The sequence below is a fragment of the Nothoprocta perdicaria genome, unplaced genomic scaffold (assembly GCF_003342845.1).
Source record: "Nothoprocta perdicaria isolate Ctin4 unplaced genomic scaffold, notPer1 scaffold_34, whole genome shotgun sequence".
NCBI classification, from domain to species: domain Eukaryota; kingdom Metazoa; phylum Chordata; class Aves; order Tinamiformes; family Tinamidae; genus Nothoprocta; species Nothoprocta perdicaria.
In genome coordinates, this window is record NW_020455577.1 from 1,576,565 (window position 1) to 1,595,901 (window position 19,337).

Below are 19,337 nucleotides of genomic sequence, written 5' to 3' on the forward strand. Positions count from 1 at the left end.
CTTAAATCCTCCTATACAAAGGTCATGCCTACCTGATGACATGGGACCAATGTTTCCTGACGTACAGCCTCTGCAGGCAGATTTGTGTCACTGATAACACACACGGGACCACCAGCCTCCTCCACCGGCCTCCTGTGGCTGTAGCCACCTCGACGCAGGCTCAACCAGCCTGTCCTGCGCGTGGTTTTGTCTCCCGCAGCACCACAATCCACCACCAAACCCATGATATGCAAGCAGCCTCTCTGATACCACAAGCACATGCAGCTCTGTACAAGTCCTTTGGGAGCTATTTGTGAGAAATCAGAATTGCTTGCCCAGCTTAATGAGGTCACATCTTTGAAGTTTCTCAGAAATCACAAATACTGGGATACCTGGGTACCAGATCAAGTATTTAACCTTCTCAGTCATCAATCCAGAAAGATAAATGAAGCCAATTTCCATCTCCTTATCGCTCCCAAGTGAGATTTCTTCATCTTGCTCTGTACTGATGGTGGAAGCTTCATAGTAGAACACAAGTATGGGTAAAATGTATGTCTGCCTCAGACACATTGTAGTGCTCAGATTGCCTCTATAAACAACAGCTCTTGGACTTAAAACAATCTTATCCTATGCTAATACACTTAAAATTAGAAAGATATTTCTGACTCAAGGCAATGGGTGTCCAAATAATCTGACATAGAAAAATTAAACTAAATTCATCAAGTGCAGAACCCTTTTAAGCAACAACCACACAATCAAACAACACCTCCSCTATATAATGTATCTAAACAAGACAGATGCTTCAAAATACTCCATTTTCAACAGTAACTAATACATGATTCGCAAATATCTTTTTGAATGTGGAGCCTTGATACTGGCATATCTCAAAGTATTTTTTTTTCCTCTGATATTCCACCATTTCCATCAAATCAACTGTAAGATGCTGGWTTTTAGAACAGAGCCGGTATATCAGGCACTTAGTAGGTGAGCTTAGTCAAGATGAAACTGTAATACCAGGAGCACATTTGAGCAAACCAAGAAATGCTTCGTGTTTGAAGGCACCAATCAGAAAGGGACAAGAATTTGAAGCTCTGGCATGGGGAGAAGTTTTTTTCTTTTTTTTTTTTTTTGGTAACATACACAGACACAAAAAAACAAACCCAAACCGCTTCAGTCTCATCCGGTTGAGCCCCAACCACGAGACACCGCTGTCTGTTTTCTTTCTCAGAGAGGCCCACGTCACCAGGCCCCGAAGAAAAGGGGAACTTCCCGAGCCTGCGATGAGGCGACGCGATAAACACCTCGGCTCGGGCCGGCTCGCGGGGCCGCCCGCCTCAATATAAGGCGGCCGCGGATGCRACAGGGTGGCACTCGCTGCTTGGAGGGTTCCTGGGGCACAAGCCACCGAGCGCCGAGGTGGGGCATAATGCCAGGATTATATTTTCCCCCCAACACCATGACTGACTTGAACGCCAAAGACGACTGCAAGCTTGCAGATGGTAAAATTCGTAAGAAGAAGCAAAAGGCTTTGTAAGTATCTATATTTTAATATAACTTCTGGCTTTTTAGAAGTGAAACTAACCCTAGAAACTTGGATTTGGCGCCATTTTTCAAGCTCGTTGCGAAGTCTCTTCAAAGTCTAGGGCAATATTGTCATTAAAAATGGCTTGAATCGATGGAAACCGATTCACCGATTCTGCAAACTAAGCAAGAAAACAATTTGGATACACTGGGAAMCACTTAGTCTTTTGAAAGCTATCACTTTGATAGCTAACTTGCCAAAGATGGATCATAGGATGGATCTGTTTGTCTCCGTCTAGAAGTCTTACGAAGTTTATGAAGAATTAAAATGCAACTGCAATTTCAATAGATTTCTAGATTCAATAGATTCAATATCTATTCATTGGTTTCAGTGGCACAGACCTGAAGAACTATTTGAAGTGCATGGTACCTCATCTCGAATCTGGGATCAGGTCTAACTACAGAAACGTTATGTAAGTACTGATATACAGCAAACTATAACAAAAAATTACAATAGCTAGATTATTATATGGTAAAGACTATTGCGTTCATTTATTTCTAAAGTACTGCTAGAACCACAGATTATTTCTGCTGTTGATTGATATCAATAATATCAGTTTCCAAAGTATAAGAGGTAAATGGTAGGAAGCAAAAGCTGTTCATGGAGCGGAAAATTATTTCTTAGTGTTTCTTTTATATGTATATACACACACACACACACACGTATATGTCTCTGTGAAATGATGAAAGAGAAGATGCCTCAGTTCTATGTGTTTCATTCCGAAGCATATTGTACCCACTATTGATGTCTTGCAAGAAAGGATGGAGACATACAGCAGTATCTGAACTACTGCACGGCACAGGGGACCTCTGAACAGTAGTTCAGAGAAGCACAATATTATTTGGTCATAGTCATAGTACAAGCCCATCCTTCTGGAAACAGGATTCAGGATAACTTCCCAGACTCCTGTTTCCCAACGCTGCTTGTTTTTCCTCAATACGGGATTACTCTCGGGGCCTCAGTTCTGCAGGAGTCAGTGGTAAACTCAACAAGTCACTACTACTTGTTCCTAGAACAGAATAAGAAATTGCACCACTTGTTTCCTTTAAGTATGTGATTCCTTGATTAAAAACCTTTCTTTTTTTCTCCTCTCTTGTCAACTTAGGCTTTCTGCAGAAGAAGTAATGCAGTGGTCTCAGTCTCTGGAAAAGCTCTTGGCCAGCCAAAGTACGTACTTCTTTCTTACTGAAGATGAAATTTGGTATAAGCAGGTGAAAAGTATGAAACTGCATTCTGCAAATACTGCCAAAAACCTGCCAGCTGCATTTCAGTTATTCACAGCTGCTAACTGGGTGTAACAGTAATATGGGTAGGGTGGTCAGCTTTGGATCCAGGTCTTCCATCAGCACCATATCCCCCCCAGTATAGAAGGTTAAGAAAAAGAAGGAAAAGCTTAATTCACTGCTTTTTGATCAGACTTCTGCTCTTACATAACACTTATATAACTCATAATTTGAAACTGTGTATACATTATGCACAAAGACAGTCCATTTCAAGAAGACTACAATCTATTAATATGCTTCATTAACATCCAAGGTCTAGTTCTAAAAAAAAATTAAAAATAAAAAAACACCAAAAACCCACAACACTAAATGTCAACAGGAAGACCTTACCGTCCTTGAAACTAAACTAGCAAGATGTTGAAGAAGGGTAGTAAGGGGCATTTTTGGCAAGATTTTAACACAGACTTCAGCAGGCCTTCTGCTATAAACTATTTATTTTATTCTCCCTGGTCACAGCTGTTGTGCTATAAATGATGATGTATTTGTGTTGGCTACAGGTGGCCAAGGTGTCTTTCGGGAGTTCCTGAGGTCCGAGTTCAGCGAGGAGAACATTGAGTTCTGGCTGGCCTGCGAGGACTACAAGAAAACCAGGTCCGATCGCCTGCAYGGCAAAGCAGAAAGGATTTACGAGGAGTTCGTTCGGGCAGATGCTATTAAACAGGTAACCACAAAACCCAATCTGTGCAGTGTTATAAGTAGAAGGATTCTGGAAAATCAGAAGAGGCAAACATAGGTTTTACAGAGCTGCATTTACATAGGAAGACATCTTTGCAGGTTTTAACGAGCTGATTTGACCCATTAGTGTCCTCAGCTGGGAGATGATGAGTTCTGGCCAGCACAGTCCCATCGCCCAGGCCTGGGAGCAGTCGCACCAGTGGCGCTGCACGTGACAGGGCTCTGAGTCAGCCCGCCTCGAGCTGCTGCTGGCGCTGGGAGTCAGGTGCTCAGAGCAAGTCTGGCTCTTAGCAGAGCTGTGGCGTTTCTCTTCTCCTTTAAAATAGGAAGGCGCTTTGGGAAAACTGGAAGTATTGCGTTTTGATGGTATTGCGAAATYGAGATTCATTTTGCACAGTTTCTCCTAACATCTTAATCAGAAGGTTTATTTTTTCTCTCCAAGTGCCCCCTCTGTTGTTTAATTTTATTAGTTCTGACTTCATCAAAAATGCTTTTATATATTGAGCAGCAATATTTGCGCTTACCTAGAATGTAAGCTTTTAAGTTCCCTTATTTTGCAATTCTCATATTGAATATCAATATGGAATCTACAACTAGGAACTTATTTACTGACAAGAAAAAATAATCAATATAGAAAAAAGTAAATTTAATGTGAACAATATTTTCCTCTTTCTAGATCAACATTGACTATCATACAAGGGAAGCAACAGCCAAAAGGGCGCAAGACCCAACTCACACAAGTTTTGATGAAGCCCAGAAAACAGTCTTCATCCTCATGGAACGGGATTCTTACCCCAGATTTTTGAAATCCAAAGCCTACTTGAACCTTTTAAACCAGCTGCAGATCAACAACTCAAAATAAGGAGGCTAAGGCCACAAAGGGCTAAGTAGACCCTGCACCACATATCCTGTGACAAGATCCTTGGGGATGGCTGGATGCCAGCAAGGAGGACATCTGCCTCAAGGGAGCACTAGGGAAGATGCAGACAGCTCCACCAGCAGAAGAAAGCAGGATAAAAGCTGGCAAGATGGCTACAAGTGAGAGCAACATGGGGAACAAAAGCCACTCTTCCTACATGCCATGGACCCAAGGCAGGATGCTATTTATCATCTGAACAACACTGTGAATATTGATCGAACTACTAGCTCCCAAAGAACCRTTAATTATTAGGAAATGCCAGCTAACAAGCTTCTGAGTGATGAGGAAAGATGAAAAATAAATACAGCTGACACTTTTGTACATACCAAGGAAGAGCCTAGACAAGATAGATATTAGCTTTTTTTCCTTCTTAGAAAAAGCTGTGAAGTGTAAATAAGCACGGGAGCAGCTCCATTATGACATTGTACTATGTAAATACAAATTGACATGTCTTAACAATGATTTATTTTAACTTATGTAAGAATTATATAAGCTGTATTCCTAAGTATGTATTCAATGGGCAGGTATGTAGCATATTTGTTTTCCTGTTTAATTTATTGCAAAATAATAAGCACCTCTGCAATTAAATCTGCTGAGAAAAACATGCAAGTTCTGCAGTCATTTTCATTCTTAAGTGGCCTGTCCAGCATAATCAGTGCAATGAGCTTGAAGCACATGCTTCCCTTCTGTTCCATCCTGACCCTATTTCCCACCCACTTGTTCAAATAGCAATTCCCTCTACACCTCAGGACTCAGCTCCCCCAGAAAAACATACATTTTATGGGGCCTTAAATTTGTTTATCTAGAGGTGGAAATTTACATCAGCTGCCAAGAAACAGAAGCAGGTCTAAGTTTCCTTCCTATTTTTCATACTCCCCCAGTTACTACCACCATCTGAGTCAAAACTCAAATATAGAAGTCATTTGATCATTGAGCCTGTCGTTCAATCCCATTCAGTGTGGATGACATGTCGTAGTAGAGCAGATCACTCATGCTTACTTACATATTACGGCAGTAATAGGAGGCTGCCCTGCACTCCCATTTCCCATTGTGGTAGTTCTACACAGCTTACTATGCAAGATTAAGACGTTAATTTACAATATATCAATATATTTGTAGTGAAAAGCAAATGTCTTTTACTGCTCGTTACATTTCCTCTGCAAAACACACAATGCTATGAGTAGGCTATGCCACAGCTGACATTGACAGGAATTAAAAAAGGAAAATAGCAATTGCACTTGAACTATATAACTTCAAATGCAGACACTATCAAATCTGGCATGTTTAATATCTTGTGACATTAGAGTTCAAAATGAAAATACAGAGTGCCCTGATCTTGATGTACTACCATCATGAGACACAGAGGTCACAAGGGAGACAGTACAAGATTTGATTGCATCCTTATAGATTTTCCATTTTCCTGAATAGCACAAGCTTAGTCAGGCACAGTCCCTTAATCTKCACCAGAGGAGAAGCTCTAAAGCCACATGAGTCACCTCCTGGGGAGCACAGGCTGTGTCTATACTGCCATCCTTTGGGGACCTCAAGGCTCCCAAAGAGGAACACAGTTTTTAGTCCGGAAGAGAGCTCAGCTTACAGCTACAGAAGCAAGGGTAGTCACTGCCACCTCTACAATCATTATAGCTGGAAAAGACCTTTAAGATGATAGAATCCAACCAAGCCCTTCACGGCCATGCCTGCTAAACCATGTTCCCAAGGGCCCCATCTACATGTTTTTCAAACACTGCCAGGAACAGTGACTYTATCACTTCCCTGGGCAACCTCTTCCCATGCCTAACTACTATTTCCATATAAAGTTTTTCCTAATATCTAAGAAGAGAAGAGATCGACCTCCGCCTCACTACAACCTCCTTTCAAGTAGTTGCAATAAGTCCTCCCCAGAGCCTCCTCTTCTCCAAACTAAATAATCCCAGCTCTCTCAGCTGTTCCTCATAAGGTCTGTGCTCCAGACCCTTCACCAGATTCATCGCTGTTCTTCAGACACGCTCCAGCACCCTTCTGTAGGTGAGGGGCCCAACACTAAATACAGTACTGAAGATGCAACCTCACCAGTGCCAAATGGTGGTGGGTTCACTGCACATATACCTTCAGTCTACCTTAACAGCAAAGGATGAGACTCACACATGAGTTAAAGTCCTCCAAAGATACTCTAAAAAAAATGTTCCTGTTTTCATGGGCCAACTTTTATACATCTTGAAGCTATCATGAACCTCATGCATGACAAGAGCCAAAAATCCAACTACAAACATCCAGAGTCCATTAATGAGAGACATCCCAGGCTGCTCCCCTATCCCTAGCAACATTACCATGTTTCACCAAGGAATAAATAGCGCAACGGATACTCAGAGCTCTCTCTGTGATGGTGTTGTAAGGTGTTGTAACATTATATAGCTGTTGCTATAGCAGGGCTATACAAAGCCAGGTGTGTTTAAACAAAGTGGAAGAGTCCTGAAAATATTTTACTGTGGTTTAGTGCTGCCTATACTAGCCTGCTCTGTAAAGACAAGAGGCTACAAGCCATAACTTAATGGTACAAAAGAAGATTTATTAGTTTGAGATRCTTCTTAATAGTCATATGCTTTAAAAATAGTCAAGAAGTAGGTATTCTTATTATTTCTGCAAAAACTGCTGTAAGAATTGCAATACATAGTGCTTGTTTTGAAGGGAATTCTTTCTTTGAAATATCGCCCAAATGGAGTTTCTCTGGACTCAATGAAACAGCAGAGCAGATGGTTCAAGGGGATCAAGGACTCAGGGCTTCCTGCTTGTTTGCAAACTTGGGCTCATTTAGAAGGTACACGCACCACATCAAGTCCTTTTGTGACTTTGCTCATAACCTCTTTCCCCAGGCTGAGCACACAGCCTCAGTAGCACATACTGGTTTCACAGCTGTGGGCTGTACACTACCAAGCATGGCAGCCTCTTCCAAAACACTACATGTTACACATCAAAAAAAATGGAAAATATGCCTCTCTGCAGAGTTCCCCCATTCAAAGAAACTTGTGAATGCAAGCCCCAGTTACCTACTTGTAAACAAATTGGTAAGCAACCAAGGGAAGCATCCTTTTTCAGCTTGTGCTAGACTGAGTTAATTATTAGTTAAGTTTTCAGACTTTCCAAAACAATGAATCTGTGCAAAACTAAACTAAACTAAAGCTTGGCTATAGGTTCTGTTAAATAATCCTTAATAAAATACATATATCAAAATCTGACTTGTTTTTTTTTTTTTTTGTTTAGCTTTGGGGAAAAAAAATAATGGAAAATTCTTTTTCAGTTCCATTCATTGATTCTAAGAAAAACATTAACTCAGCTCTGCTATCAGCTACAGATCAGTATTGGAAATCAAGATGCAATATGGAAAGAGGCTTTAAGRTTTGGTAGTGACGACTTGGACTCTCCTGAAACACCATGCCTTACCCCATAGGAAAGGTTTTCAGTACTTAAACCCCACAGACAATTATACCATCTTGGGACATGCATTTGAAGTGAGATAACTTCTCCTTGCACCAAAGGGAAGTCCTCTTTCCAGTGGGATTCAGTAGACCAGCTTTGCAGTTGCCCAAATGTGGATTTCTAAGATTGTCTTTCATCTCGCCATTGTAAGAAATTTTGTCTAAATATAACCCCCGAAATGTATGTACTTTAGTATTATCTGCAATAATATTAAAAATATGGTATATGCTACTAATCACTTACAGGTCTGGGAAAAATGCTAACCAAAAAGTAGACACATCCTATAGTTATGCACGGTAAAGCAGGAAGGAAATTGGAGGCCAGGCCCATTTGAGATGGCGAAGAACAACACAAATTCATCACCTCAGACCGCCAAATGCCACTCCTCCCTGCCCACACACTGAAATAACAGCCTGTGAATATCATTGTCTTCCTCGCGGTTATGAAATGGGTCAAGAAGCAAAGAACACATGGCAGTAGGTGGAAAGAATAGATGTTCTCATCTTCCATTCACAGGCATGACTTGATTATGTCAGAGGTGCAATCCCTATAAATGAAGCTTTAATAAAAGGAAGTCTTTAGTCACTGAGTATAGGCAGAAATTACAAAACAAGTTCTTGCTTAATATTCCATTTGCTAAAAGACTGCTTAAGTTCATCTTGGATGTACAAAAACAAAGTCAGATAAGCCTCGAAGATGTTCCCCAATTTTCCTTGTGTAATTGCAGTTTCAATGTTCTAGTAGTAAAAAGACTTAGATCTCTGAAGGACATGTTCATTAAGAAATAAACTTATTTCCCTTTCTTTCTCAAAATAGGGCCAAAGGATACTCTGTTGAAAAACCCCAAAGCAGCTCAGCATTTTATTCTCACTGAGTATTGCCTTCAGCCTCTTTGAATAGTCCAAGTACTCCTCAGGCTTAAAGCACTTGGAAAGACTACCATGGTGACCAGTTTTCACACAGCTCCCTTTTCTCTAAAAAAATAAAAATAGCTCAAATGAAAAGTGACATGTAGAAATGTAAATCTTTCAGCATCACCCTAGACTTGTGTGCAGATACAAATCAGCAACACTTCCCAAAGTTTATTGTACAGTCAATGTACTAAAGCGACAGTACATCTGCCTACAGACTTTACACCTCTGAAAATGAGAGTCAGGAGGTTTTGGKTTTTGCTTTTCCCCTCCCTCTCTCCATGTTGCGGGTGTTGGAGAGCTTCAGCAATGACAGGAAAACTTTTAAAAATAAAATAAATGTCCTTTGCATAGTATTAACAACTGAGAAACCCATGAATTTCATACCACTTATGGAAAAAGTTTGTACTGTGTTTACTGTAGTTAATGGTTTGTCAACCATAAAGGTCAGTAAGACAGCTTTATAGATATAGAAGAGAGGCTTATTTAACAGGATCCAGAGCTCAAGCAAAACAACATGCTTGCTCATGTCAGCCTGAGCAATACACACATGGTCTTCAAAGCCCAGAGCCAAACTGGGAACTGGCTGTGCTAGAACAAACAGCTGGAAGGCGGGAAGCYCTGTGCAAACACGGTCAGATATTCTGGCCAACATGGGCCAAATAATAATCAATAACTTTGCACTAAGGCAATCACCCAGGATCCTTGCATGAAGCATGGCATGAAGCCCTACTGAAGCCCAGTGGGTACAGCAGCATTTACCAGGTTCTGCTGGAACCTGGGGCGTGCAGCACCCCTTACCCCAACCACGGCACCAGGAGAAGGTACAGGTTTACTTAAAACACAGTCCAAGCCTTTCTGTTTTGAAGGTTGAGGCTCACGTGGGACTTCAGGGCTGTTAGGAGGGAAAGGGGAAGAGAAAGGTCACAGCACTCAGAGGCAAGACCGGAGGTTTGAACTGTGGTTCAAGCACCAAACAGGAGATACTCAATTAAGCTTATGGAGATGGGCAGCTGAGAGGTATATCCAAACCTATAGCATGGAAACCCAAAGAAAACAAGTAGAGAAGACACTAGAACTCTTTAAGTYACTAAACACCAGCAAGCCAAGCCTACACCTGCCTGGCAACAGAGACCACCACCTCATTCATATTGCTGCAGAGAGCTACTTAGCCACAGTGCCCTGCAGGGAGGACCTGAACCTGTTCTGGGAACTGATACCTGTGGGAATATTTTTTCCTGCATGGCAGGGATGAGCAGTGATGAGCAGACCAAGGCATCCACCTTCTGCTTTCCATCAGCTTTATCAAGGGCCTCAATGTTTTGCCTAGGCTTTCTCTTGGAATACATCTGAGACCTCCTGGCATGTCCTCAATGTTCCTATTTATCTGCCCCYTCTTAAGACATGGCACAAGGAAGAAGCCTCAGCAAGCAGCATTCCTGGGTGCACAAAAGGCAGGATGTGGGTGCCCAGCAAGGAGATCGGGTAGCTCTGTGCAAGCAAGGCAGCATGTGGGTAGATGGAAAGAAGGGGTATCAGTTTGAGAAAATGCAAGAGACAGAGCTTCCAGGTTCACTGGTGTGAAACAGATGTAGGTGGGTGAGATATTTATTGAACAGTAGAAAATTAAAATAGAAACACTATAGGAAAGAATGAGTATAAGAGCAAAAAATAGAGAGAAGGCATAAGATTTAAAGATGGTACTACTAGGTAAGTGAAAACAAGAGCAAACAGAAAAGGAAGTAGAATATGAATGAGAGGCTGAGAAAGTCTATATTTCTAATGCCAAATGGTTACAGAAAAACAAGACCAACTCTTCAACAGTCTCCTGAATAGCAGAGAAATCTTGAAGACAGCCTTGCTGTATTTCTTGCATTCCTGTCAGATATTTTAAGACGACACTGAGAACCAGGAGAGGTTGTGGGAGGACAGGATAAGCTGACACAATCCGGGGCATAACTCCTTTTCCATGAGGCCTTAGGGGATGGAAGTGAGAACAGCTGCTGGGATCTGGGAGCATCACTCTGGCTGTGAGGAAGGTGCTGCTGGGACCAAGCTGGCCATTGTCTCAACCACTCGGCAATAGATGGTTCAGTTCCAGGGCTGCGAGGAACAGGGAAAGGAAAAAAATAAATAAAAATAAAGGAAGAACTAGAATTTAGGAGCTATGACCTGGTGCATGTATATACATGCACTCTGAAAGCCTGTTCACCCTTTGCTTCAGTTATCTGTTGGTGCCTTCTCCCAGGCTAGGTGAGGCCATTAATTGCAGTGAAACTGCAAAGAAGTTCCCCATTGCCAGTACGGATCCTGCTGGAATTGAAACTCAGAGAGAGGAGAAAAAAAAGGAGAAAAAAAAGCCTTCTTCAGGGTGACACGAGGTGACCTCTAGCGGAATACTCAAGTAATAAAAAAAAAAACCATAATTTAGGCTCAGTCACTTAAATTTCCATTGAAAAAGCACTCCTGGCTCTCCAGGCTCACCAAGCCTCTCAAGTTTTCTAGAAGAGGAAGGGGAAAGGTACTCACTGGGTGTTAAGCTAAGAAAGGCAGGGAAAGAAACACACTGTAAGAGCCCGTTCGCAGGGAACACTAACAGAGCAGCATCGAATCTAAATGGCATCAAACCTGTTAAATCTGCCACACACACTCCATATCCCCAAAGTTTTCAAAGTGAGCAAGTGTAAGGGAAATCAAACGAGAAGTTAAAAAAAAAAAAAAAAAAAACAGTGGAGACATAAGAAACAGAATTGAAGTTTTCCTCTTTTTTTTTTTGTATTTTGTTTTCTCCACAGTCACAGTACACGTGGCTCCTGTTTGTGGCCACTTGTACCCTTGATTTCAAGCAAGGACCTTAGAGTTTGATGTTAGTAACTTTGATAAAGGGAATTATTAGTCAACGAACTTGGACAATACATGCAAGACTTCAGTAAAACCCAGCCTCATTGCATTACAGCTGATCAGGAGAGATGTCCAGATAATTTCAGAGCAAACAGCCTCTATCAGCAGTGCATCAGAGTCCAGCTGAACTTCTGGTGAAACCACAGGCACTCTTTGCATATGGTATGTATAATAAAGGAGTCGGGCACCAGCCTGAACAGTGGCTACACAGACAAAGGGTGGTAAGACCTTCTGCACTGAGAGAAAATAATGAAGAAAAACACAGGTCAAGGAATTTGGAAACATTTGGAAACAAATGCGACTACTAAATGAGAAATTTTAACCACAAGCAACCACCCAAGAAGAGGTTCTGTAAGTATGAGGTTTCATACTTGAAAATATTACCAGGGGAAAAAAAAAAAAAGTGTAGCATAGGAAAGGAAATACATCTTTTCCACTCGGTATGTAAAGTTACCTCTGAATAGCAGATGCATTCATTTTCAAACATGTTACTGATGTGTAACTAAGTTCATCCCTATTTCCATGCAAATATTTTATGTAATATTCTTGGTACCAACTAAACTGAGTGAGATTACAGAAGGCAGCAAAGGAGAACTTTGATATAGGGATTTATTTCTGAAAGCTCCACTGGAACCAGCATTGTGTATTAAAAACAGGGAGACTGGGTGGTTTACAAATGACAATATAGCAAGGATGTTGAAACTAAAGGGTATGTTGTASTCTAGATGTAAAGAGCTTTTGTTCTTTGCCATAGCAAACAGCCTTCAATATTTTCCAGTGTAAAAAYAGAGAAGATTCATTTCCAGTACTGATGTGGAAATGATATCTTCTCTTGAGAAATACTTTCAGGTCTTGGATTCACCTGTAATCAGACAGGTTAGTCATTCTCTGAAAGTGTTGTAACCATCTGACTTTCCTTTTGACTATAAGAGCTAGAGGAAGTACAATTCCTATATGTTGTAAAGTTGGCAGTCTTAATGTGATAATACATCTAATAAAACATTATAATAAGCTAACAAAATGGTTATCACATGCATCAAGTGAAAATACTCCCTGTGGCCCAGCTGCACAGCCAGCTGAGCAGTTTGGAGGCACTTTGATGGTTAAATGCTATCATTTACAACAGAGATCTAGCCCTAATTGCAGGCAGGGTCACAGATGGCACKCAAAAAATTTAGCCTGCTATAAAATTTGGCATAAAGCTACAGCTTCCTCTGGTGCAATTTATACAGTATATCCAGTAGGAAGGAATAACGCCATTGCCAGCATGGGYAGTCAGTTCACACATAGGGTACAGTATTTGTTTAAAGCCTCAAACTCAAATTAAAAAGGTTTTTCAGAACATCTCCTGATGCAGTGTAGTTTTCCATTTAGCAGCCACGTGGAGAAAAACTACTGACTGATGCTTTGAATTCATATAGAAATTATATTAGATTCTAATCTAATTCAATTTCTAGGTTATTTCTATGTAACAGCTCATCTCTATTTACTGCTTGAGGTTTCAAAACAAGCAACAGTTTGTATTTTGTTTATATTTTGTGTAAARTAGACCAATGATTAGGATACAGGAATACACAAAATACAGGATATCTGGTGTTCTAAAATAAGGTGATTCAGACAAGCCTGCAGGAGTCGAGCACTACAGTAGTGCAAGCAGTACGTGCTAGCAAACCCGCAGGTGAAACAAAGTTTAAGTAAGTATTGTGGAAAAATACTTGGGGTTTGGGCAGCTCTCTATTGTGTCACCCAGTGTCCCACACAAGCTTAGCAAAGAACTTGGCATCTCTTGAAAGCCAGAGCAGAATAAAACAAATTTCAGCTACAATGCCTCTCTGCAAAATATTTTTAAAAATGCATAAAATAAGAATACTGTTAGAACTAGTAGCATTGTAACAAGGAGGAGACTATATTATACTGAATTAGAGGTTAAATATGTTGAATTATGGGCAAAATAGGAGGTAGGAACCCCAAGCTCAGCAGGTTTAAAACTCATTATTTTCCATGTTTAGGAGAATGAGTCTAAATACCTGCTGGTTTTGCAAGATATTCAAAGCAAGGAAAAACAGGATTACTACCAAGTAAGTATTGATAAATACTCCTATGTTCTGCAACACATGCACCTGCCTAAGTAGGAGAGGGGAAAAAAGAGAGGGAAAAAAAATCTCTTTGGAAGCTCCTGCATAGCCTTAATGTCATGTGCAGTATGCAGCATCTTTAAYACCTTTCACACAGCCCTAACACAACTGGTACCCTGATAAATGCTTAATATGTGTGTGGATTCCTTCCATATACAAAGGGGATGCTATTAGGTTGCACATCACTGCGTCAAAAAGATTACGGCCAGGATAGCATAATACAGCTCCTCATAACCCGTGCTCACATTTTCCTGACTTGCACATTTTCCTGAGCTCAGAGGAAGGGAGAGGAGGAAAAAAAAAGAGGAAAAAGGTTTTCCTCTGTGTCAGCTGCCCGCTCAGGCAGTGACCTCCTTTCGGCTGCACAGATGGCTGCTGAAAGTAAATAACCCGACATGGAAATAAGGTGCCCTGCTCACTGAGGTAGCGAGATGGGAGCAGAAGCAGCCTTGCTGACCGGGCTAAAAAATTATCTGCAGCATTGACAGCCAGCATGACTCAGAGGCAGCTCTTAAAAAAGGAAAAAAGAAGCCTAGAGGAGCAAGATTCTCACTTGCAATAAGCACACGCTTCATGCGTTTATAGAAAGGTGGCCAACAGAGCATGAAGAAAACGCCTTTTGACAAGAAGCAGGCCTGTGTTCCCTGGTGTTACTAGAGAGCTGAGAGCGTGGTGTGCTCGTGCTGACGTGCTTGATACCGTGCTCGCTCTGCAGGAGGARGCCCAGCCAAAATAAAAGGGCAATTGCAAGTTAAAAAGGCCACAGATCCTGCTGCTGAAGCACAGGAAGCACAGCCAAGAGTGCGAATCAGAGCACATAGCCTGTGCTCCTACTACTAACATAACCATTTAAGTTACCGTCATTCAGGTCCTATAATTGCAATGCTTTATAGAAGTCACCTAGCATAAATGGAGCCGYGATAATTTATGTCCACTTGCAGTCTGACCACCAAATATTTTTTTAATCAAATTGTTTAGTCTCTCACCTCATTGCTTTCATGCTCTTTCCCAGAATCAACCAAGAGACTCCTACGATCTTGTGAAATTATCACTTGAGAATAACAAATATTAGGAAAAAATATTTTTTTTCTTCAGTCACCTCCAAGAAGTAGGCTCAGATTAGCAACGTGTGTCATACTTGGTTGTAAACAACTGGAAATGGGCTGGATAATATGTATAAACCTTGCATTATTTGTCTCCTGCTCCAGATCTCAGCTGATAAGGCAGGAGGACTGCAGCATTAAGTGTTTCAAGACGATCCAGAACCCTCAGACTCTGCTACTAAATACAAACCTAACCCTCAACATCCCAGTCCCAAAGAAGTTCCAGTCTAGAAAGTTACTGTTTTCCTTATGCATTATCCAAATATGCATGTGCCATTTTCACAGAAATTATACTCAAGTTCCTTGAGATGGAACAGAACATATACTAGATCAAGAACACTGTATTCTACAGCATAGTCAGCACACAATCTGAAATGGGCAGAAAAGACTTGTTAAATGTGAAATTCATATATATTCTACTTAAATTAGAGGACATTTATGATTCAAAATCACTATTGGTATACTTGGCTCTTGTCATAGACAACTCTACCTCCCAGTGCAACCATAATCTCCTTTCTTCTCTAAAGGCTGTCTTTGGAGGACATTCTCCAGTGGTCCCAGTCTTTTGAAAAGTTGATAACAAGTAAATGTAAGTAACTATGTTTTTATTCCAAGCTGGATTACTGGAAAAGTTTCTGTAAGAGAAAGTCAAGACGTCAGAGTATGCACTATAGTGTATGTGCAGCTACAGAAATACAACCTTTGGTGTTGTACTTAAACGTGCGTCCTGATGCCCAGTGCTTTGTTCAGACCTTCAATTTATCCCATATAGGCTTTACTATTTAAATAAGCATGACTTAACATTTGTAAACACTGGCCACATTCAATAGGCAACAGCACTGGGCAAAACCTCCCAAGTGTTCTCCCTCTCTAACCTAATAAAAATGTTTGTAGGTGTAGAATGAAGTCTTGTAAACACCTTTTGCCTTTAAATGTCTCTAAAGGTAATGCATATACATATTATACATAAAGCTTGGCTTCTGAAATATTTGCAGATGGCCCTATGATTTACCAGGCATACCTGGAGACAGAGCACAGTGAGGAAAACATGAAGTTCTGGCTTGCTTGTGAAGCCTACAAGAAGATCACATCTCAAAGGAAGAGGATTTCAGTGGCCAGGAAGCTCTTCACAAAATACATTGAACCTCAGGCTCCCAACGAGGTGAACTATTGTAATACGAATTGCTCCTTTCCTTGCTAGAAATGTCTGAAGTATAACACGGTTTACAAAATGCAGTGACAGAAGTTTTGTACCTCTCGTATAGTAGTGCAGAGATCTTTGCTATCCATCCTTCCCAAACCCTTCTACACCCAGGCTATCAGTACCTGGCCCCACTTCTTTGCCAATAAGCAAACTCGCAACCAAAGCCACCAACGATACCCACAAAAGGCATGAACATGCTCAGAAGCAAGTTCTTGGATATCTTTTCTGGATGTGATCCAGGAGCCACGGGACTCACTTCAGTAGAGTCTAGGTTAGACCATTGCTAAATAAATATATTAGTCCAGCCTTTGCCAAAGTAAAGAAATATGAAGTCAAGTAAAAACCTCTACCCAGCCCTGTCCCTTCAGGGAACTGTCTAGGGAAAAAAAAAAAAAAAAAAAATCTGGTCTATTTTTCATAAACATTGTACTGCTTTAAGCAGTAAGCAATCTTTTTTTTTTTTTTTTTGTTAAATGTTAAACATTCATTTAAAAACTAGTTTTCCTCCACCACAACTAGCTATACAAAAAAAATCATTCCTGATATGTAGGTCATGATCTACAACCTAGAACCATTGCTGCTTATTGCTCTTTTGCTTTTATATCTGCAGGCCCTGGCAATGTAACAGAACTTGGTAGGGGGATAATAGGGGGAAGGATCCACTAATTAAAGATTCTCAAAATGTAAACTGTTGACGTTGAAGGGCAAGCCAGAAACAATCCAGGGCAAGCCAGAAACAATCCAGCTTCATTCCCAGATGGTGTCTGCGAGCATTCGCAGCTTTAATCAATTAAAATACTCCCACTAATCTAAAATTTCAGGAAATTATTTTTTTTCTTTGTACGGGGTTTAAATCACAATTTGAAAGGCAACATTTTTCCCATGTCTTTTTTTTCTGATTTCTGATATTTTTAGCATGTGCAGGCCATAGGAAATTCATCAAGACACTCATTTTCAAAACAGAGTGTCAGTATTGTCAACCACACATTCATTACTCAAAAGTAAAGCCTTCAGTCACGATAGCTAAATATAAGTTGTGTAATTTTATTCCCCCCGCCAAAGTACTATGTATTTGAACCACGTTATCCGCTTTCTGGATTCTAGCTCTTCAGGATGCACTGATTTCATGCTATTTGCTATTAAACACAACTAGATATCACTGTGTTCAGAATTCAGCAGTATATACAAGGTGCAATCAAGTGACTCCTCTAGAACAGCACAATTCCAACATGTTCAAGACATCCACTCTAGCTCACACTGTTAGAGCTCTCATTTCAGCCCCAAAAATGAAGTTAAGTTGCCAGAAGCAATGCAATTCATCCTGAGCTAACCTATCATCATAATATTCCCATTTAATTTGGAACATTTCTTATTACTAAAACCTTCTAAGTTTGGTTTATAGGTTCTGTTTTATCTTCATCCGGAGACCATAATTTCTACAGAGCTGTATTCTCAGATACTGTGAATCCCCACTCATTTGAGTTCACTAGAAATCAACCAAAAAGATACCTGTATATTACTCCATCTTCTGCCTACAGCTCCAAGCATAGTGACTTCACCACTGTTTGACCTCTGCTCATTGCACCAGGCCTCATTAAACCGGCCTTCTACATCAGAAAGTATTAAATTGGCCTTCCCAGTAGAGAAGGTGAGGTAGGCCGCATTGCACAGCGGCTCCTAGTCCTCAAGGGAACGAGCTCCCTGTCAAGCCAGTGGCCTCCCTTCTCCTACGTTCATGCCAAGAGTCACAGCAAGAAGACCAAGATGACTAACAAACAGGATTATGGGGTTTCTGTCCTTAAAAGGACAAAGATACTCCATCATAAATAGTCAAGATTCTTGATTAGGTGCTGGCTTTACAGCAGGAGAATTTAAAGGCATGAACATTATTGATTTCTATTTCATCTTAATGTTGGTAATGTCTCACATACTTCCTACTATATTCCAAATAAAACACCATAGGTGTACACACACACACACCACAAACTTACATAAAAGGCATTCAGTACAGTTTACCTAGCTTCATTCTTCCTTGTCCTTCCTTTCCATATTCTTAGCGTAACTTTAATAATCCTTCTTTTCTTTCAGATTAACATTGACAATCCCGTGAGGAAAACAATTATCAGGAACCTACAAGAACCGACAGAGTCCTGTTTTGACGAAGCACAGAGAATAATTTACATGCACATGGAAAGAGATTCTTACCCCCGATTTCTTGAATCAAAGTTCTATCAAGAACTCAAACACAGCTTTCAGACTAGCAGCAATAATCCAACAATAAATTAAAGGCAGAAGATAAAAACCTAGAAAAAAAAATTCTGGTACACAAGTGTTTCTAAAATCTAAGTAGACGAAAAAAGTCAGGCAATAGATGAATATTAATCTGCTAAGCTGTTACAATGATGTTTGATCTGATGAGAAACTATTTTCCCCCTTCTCTGAGAACAAAGTTCCACCTCAGCCTTCTAAAAGAAAAGATAAAAAGGAGAAAATTCATTTTCTGAAAGGTTTCAGCCAAAAATAAATAAATTCCACCGCTTATTGAAATCCAACAGCTCTAGTAGCATATTTTCAATGTTCTTAAAAGAATTGGTACAGAAAAGAACAATGCTACTGGGAAATAACTGCTTATTTGGTTATTTGAAATACAAAAGTGATCTGCATTTTTACATTTCCTAGCCTTGTTACTTTGAAGAGATATAATGAAATGTCGGGAAGACCAAAACAGTACAGCGTTCATATGGTGTAGAGCTGACTCCGTATTGAATTATGAAGCACTGTGTATGTTGCAAAGATACCTAACCTATAGTCTGTAATACCACATACCCCACACTAGTGTTTCTTGTGTCAGTGTATAGGAGTAAAGCTCATGTCTTTCTTCTAGACATGACAAATATACTGTTGAAGTGTCCAAATAACTAGATATAAGGAGAGCCAACATTAGAATAACATCCTATAACCTAAACAAGTCTCCATCAGTCTCTCATGCATTAATCGCCAAGCAGACTTGCTGATCTATTGATCCAGTATCAGCCTATTTTGTACCTCATTGAAAAAGTAAAACAAACAAGCAAACAGTCTTCAAGTCTTGTTATAACTTGAATCTCTCAGGTATTTCAGTGGCTTCAACTGAGGCCCCAAAACGCACAGTCAGGACACTCCTAGCACCCA

At 40.5% G+C, this 19,337-nt stretch overlaps 2 protein-coding genes across 2 annotated transcripts; both read left to right on the plus strand.

Moving 5' to 3' along the window:
* Positions 1-1,378: 1,378 nt before the first annotated feature.
* Positions 1,379-4,797, plus strand: RGS1 (regulator of G protein signaling 1). Its single transcript, XM_026043881.1, has 5 exons — positions 1,379-1,509; positions 1,893-1,973; positions 2,667-2,728; positions 3,342-3,505; positions 4,196-4,797. Exons 1-5 carry the CDS (start codon positions 1,406-1,408, stop codon positions 4,379-4,381), a joined length of 597 nt encoding a protein of 198 aa, XP_025899666.1. The 5' UTR covers positions 1,379-1,405; the 3' UTR covers positions 4,382-4,797.
* Positions 4,798-13,737: 8,940 nt separating this feature from the next.
* Positions 13,738-18,452, plus strand: RGS13 (regulator of G protein signaling 13). Its single transcript, XM_026043772.1, has 4 exons — positions 13,738-13,802; positions 15,490-15,551; positions 15,958-16,124; positions 18,255-18,452. Exons 1-4 carry the CDS (start codon positions 13,738-13,740, stop codon positions 18,450-18,452), a joined length of 492 nt encoding a protein of 163 aa, XP_025899557.1.
* The last annotated feature ends 885 nt before the right edge of the window (positions 18,453-19,337 follow it).

What these genes read in the sequence shown, in the direction of transcription:
- RGS13 (XM_026043772.1), top strand. Translation starts at nt 13,738, where the DNA reads ATGAGTCTAAATACCTGCTGGTTTTGCAAGATATTCAAAGCAAGGAAA. An exon ending in AAAAACAGGATTACTACCAA is followed by an intron (nt 13,803 to 15,489) that starts GTAAGTATTGAT and finishes TCTTCTCTAAAG; the next exon opens with GCTGTCTTTGGAGGACATTC. An exon ending in AAAGTTGATAACAAGTAAAT is followed by an intron (nt 15,552 to 15,957) that starts GTAAGTAACTAT and finishes AAATATTTGCAG; the next exon opens with ATGGCCCTATGATTTACCAG.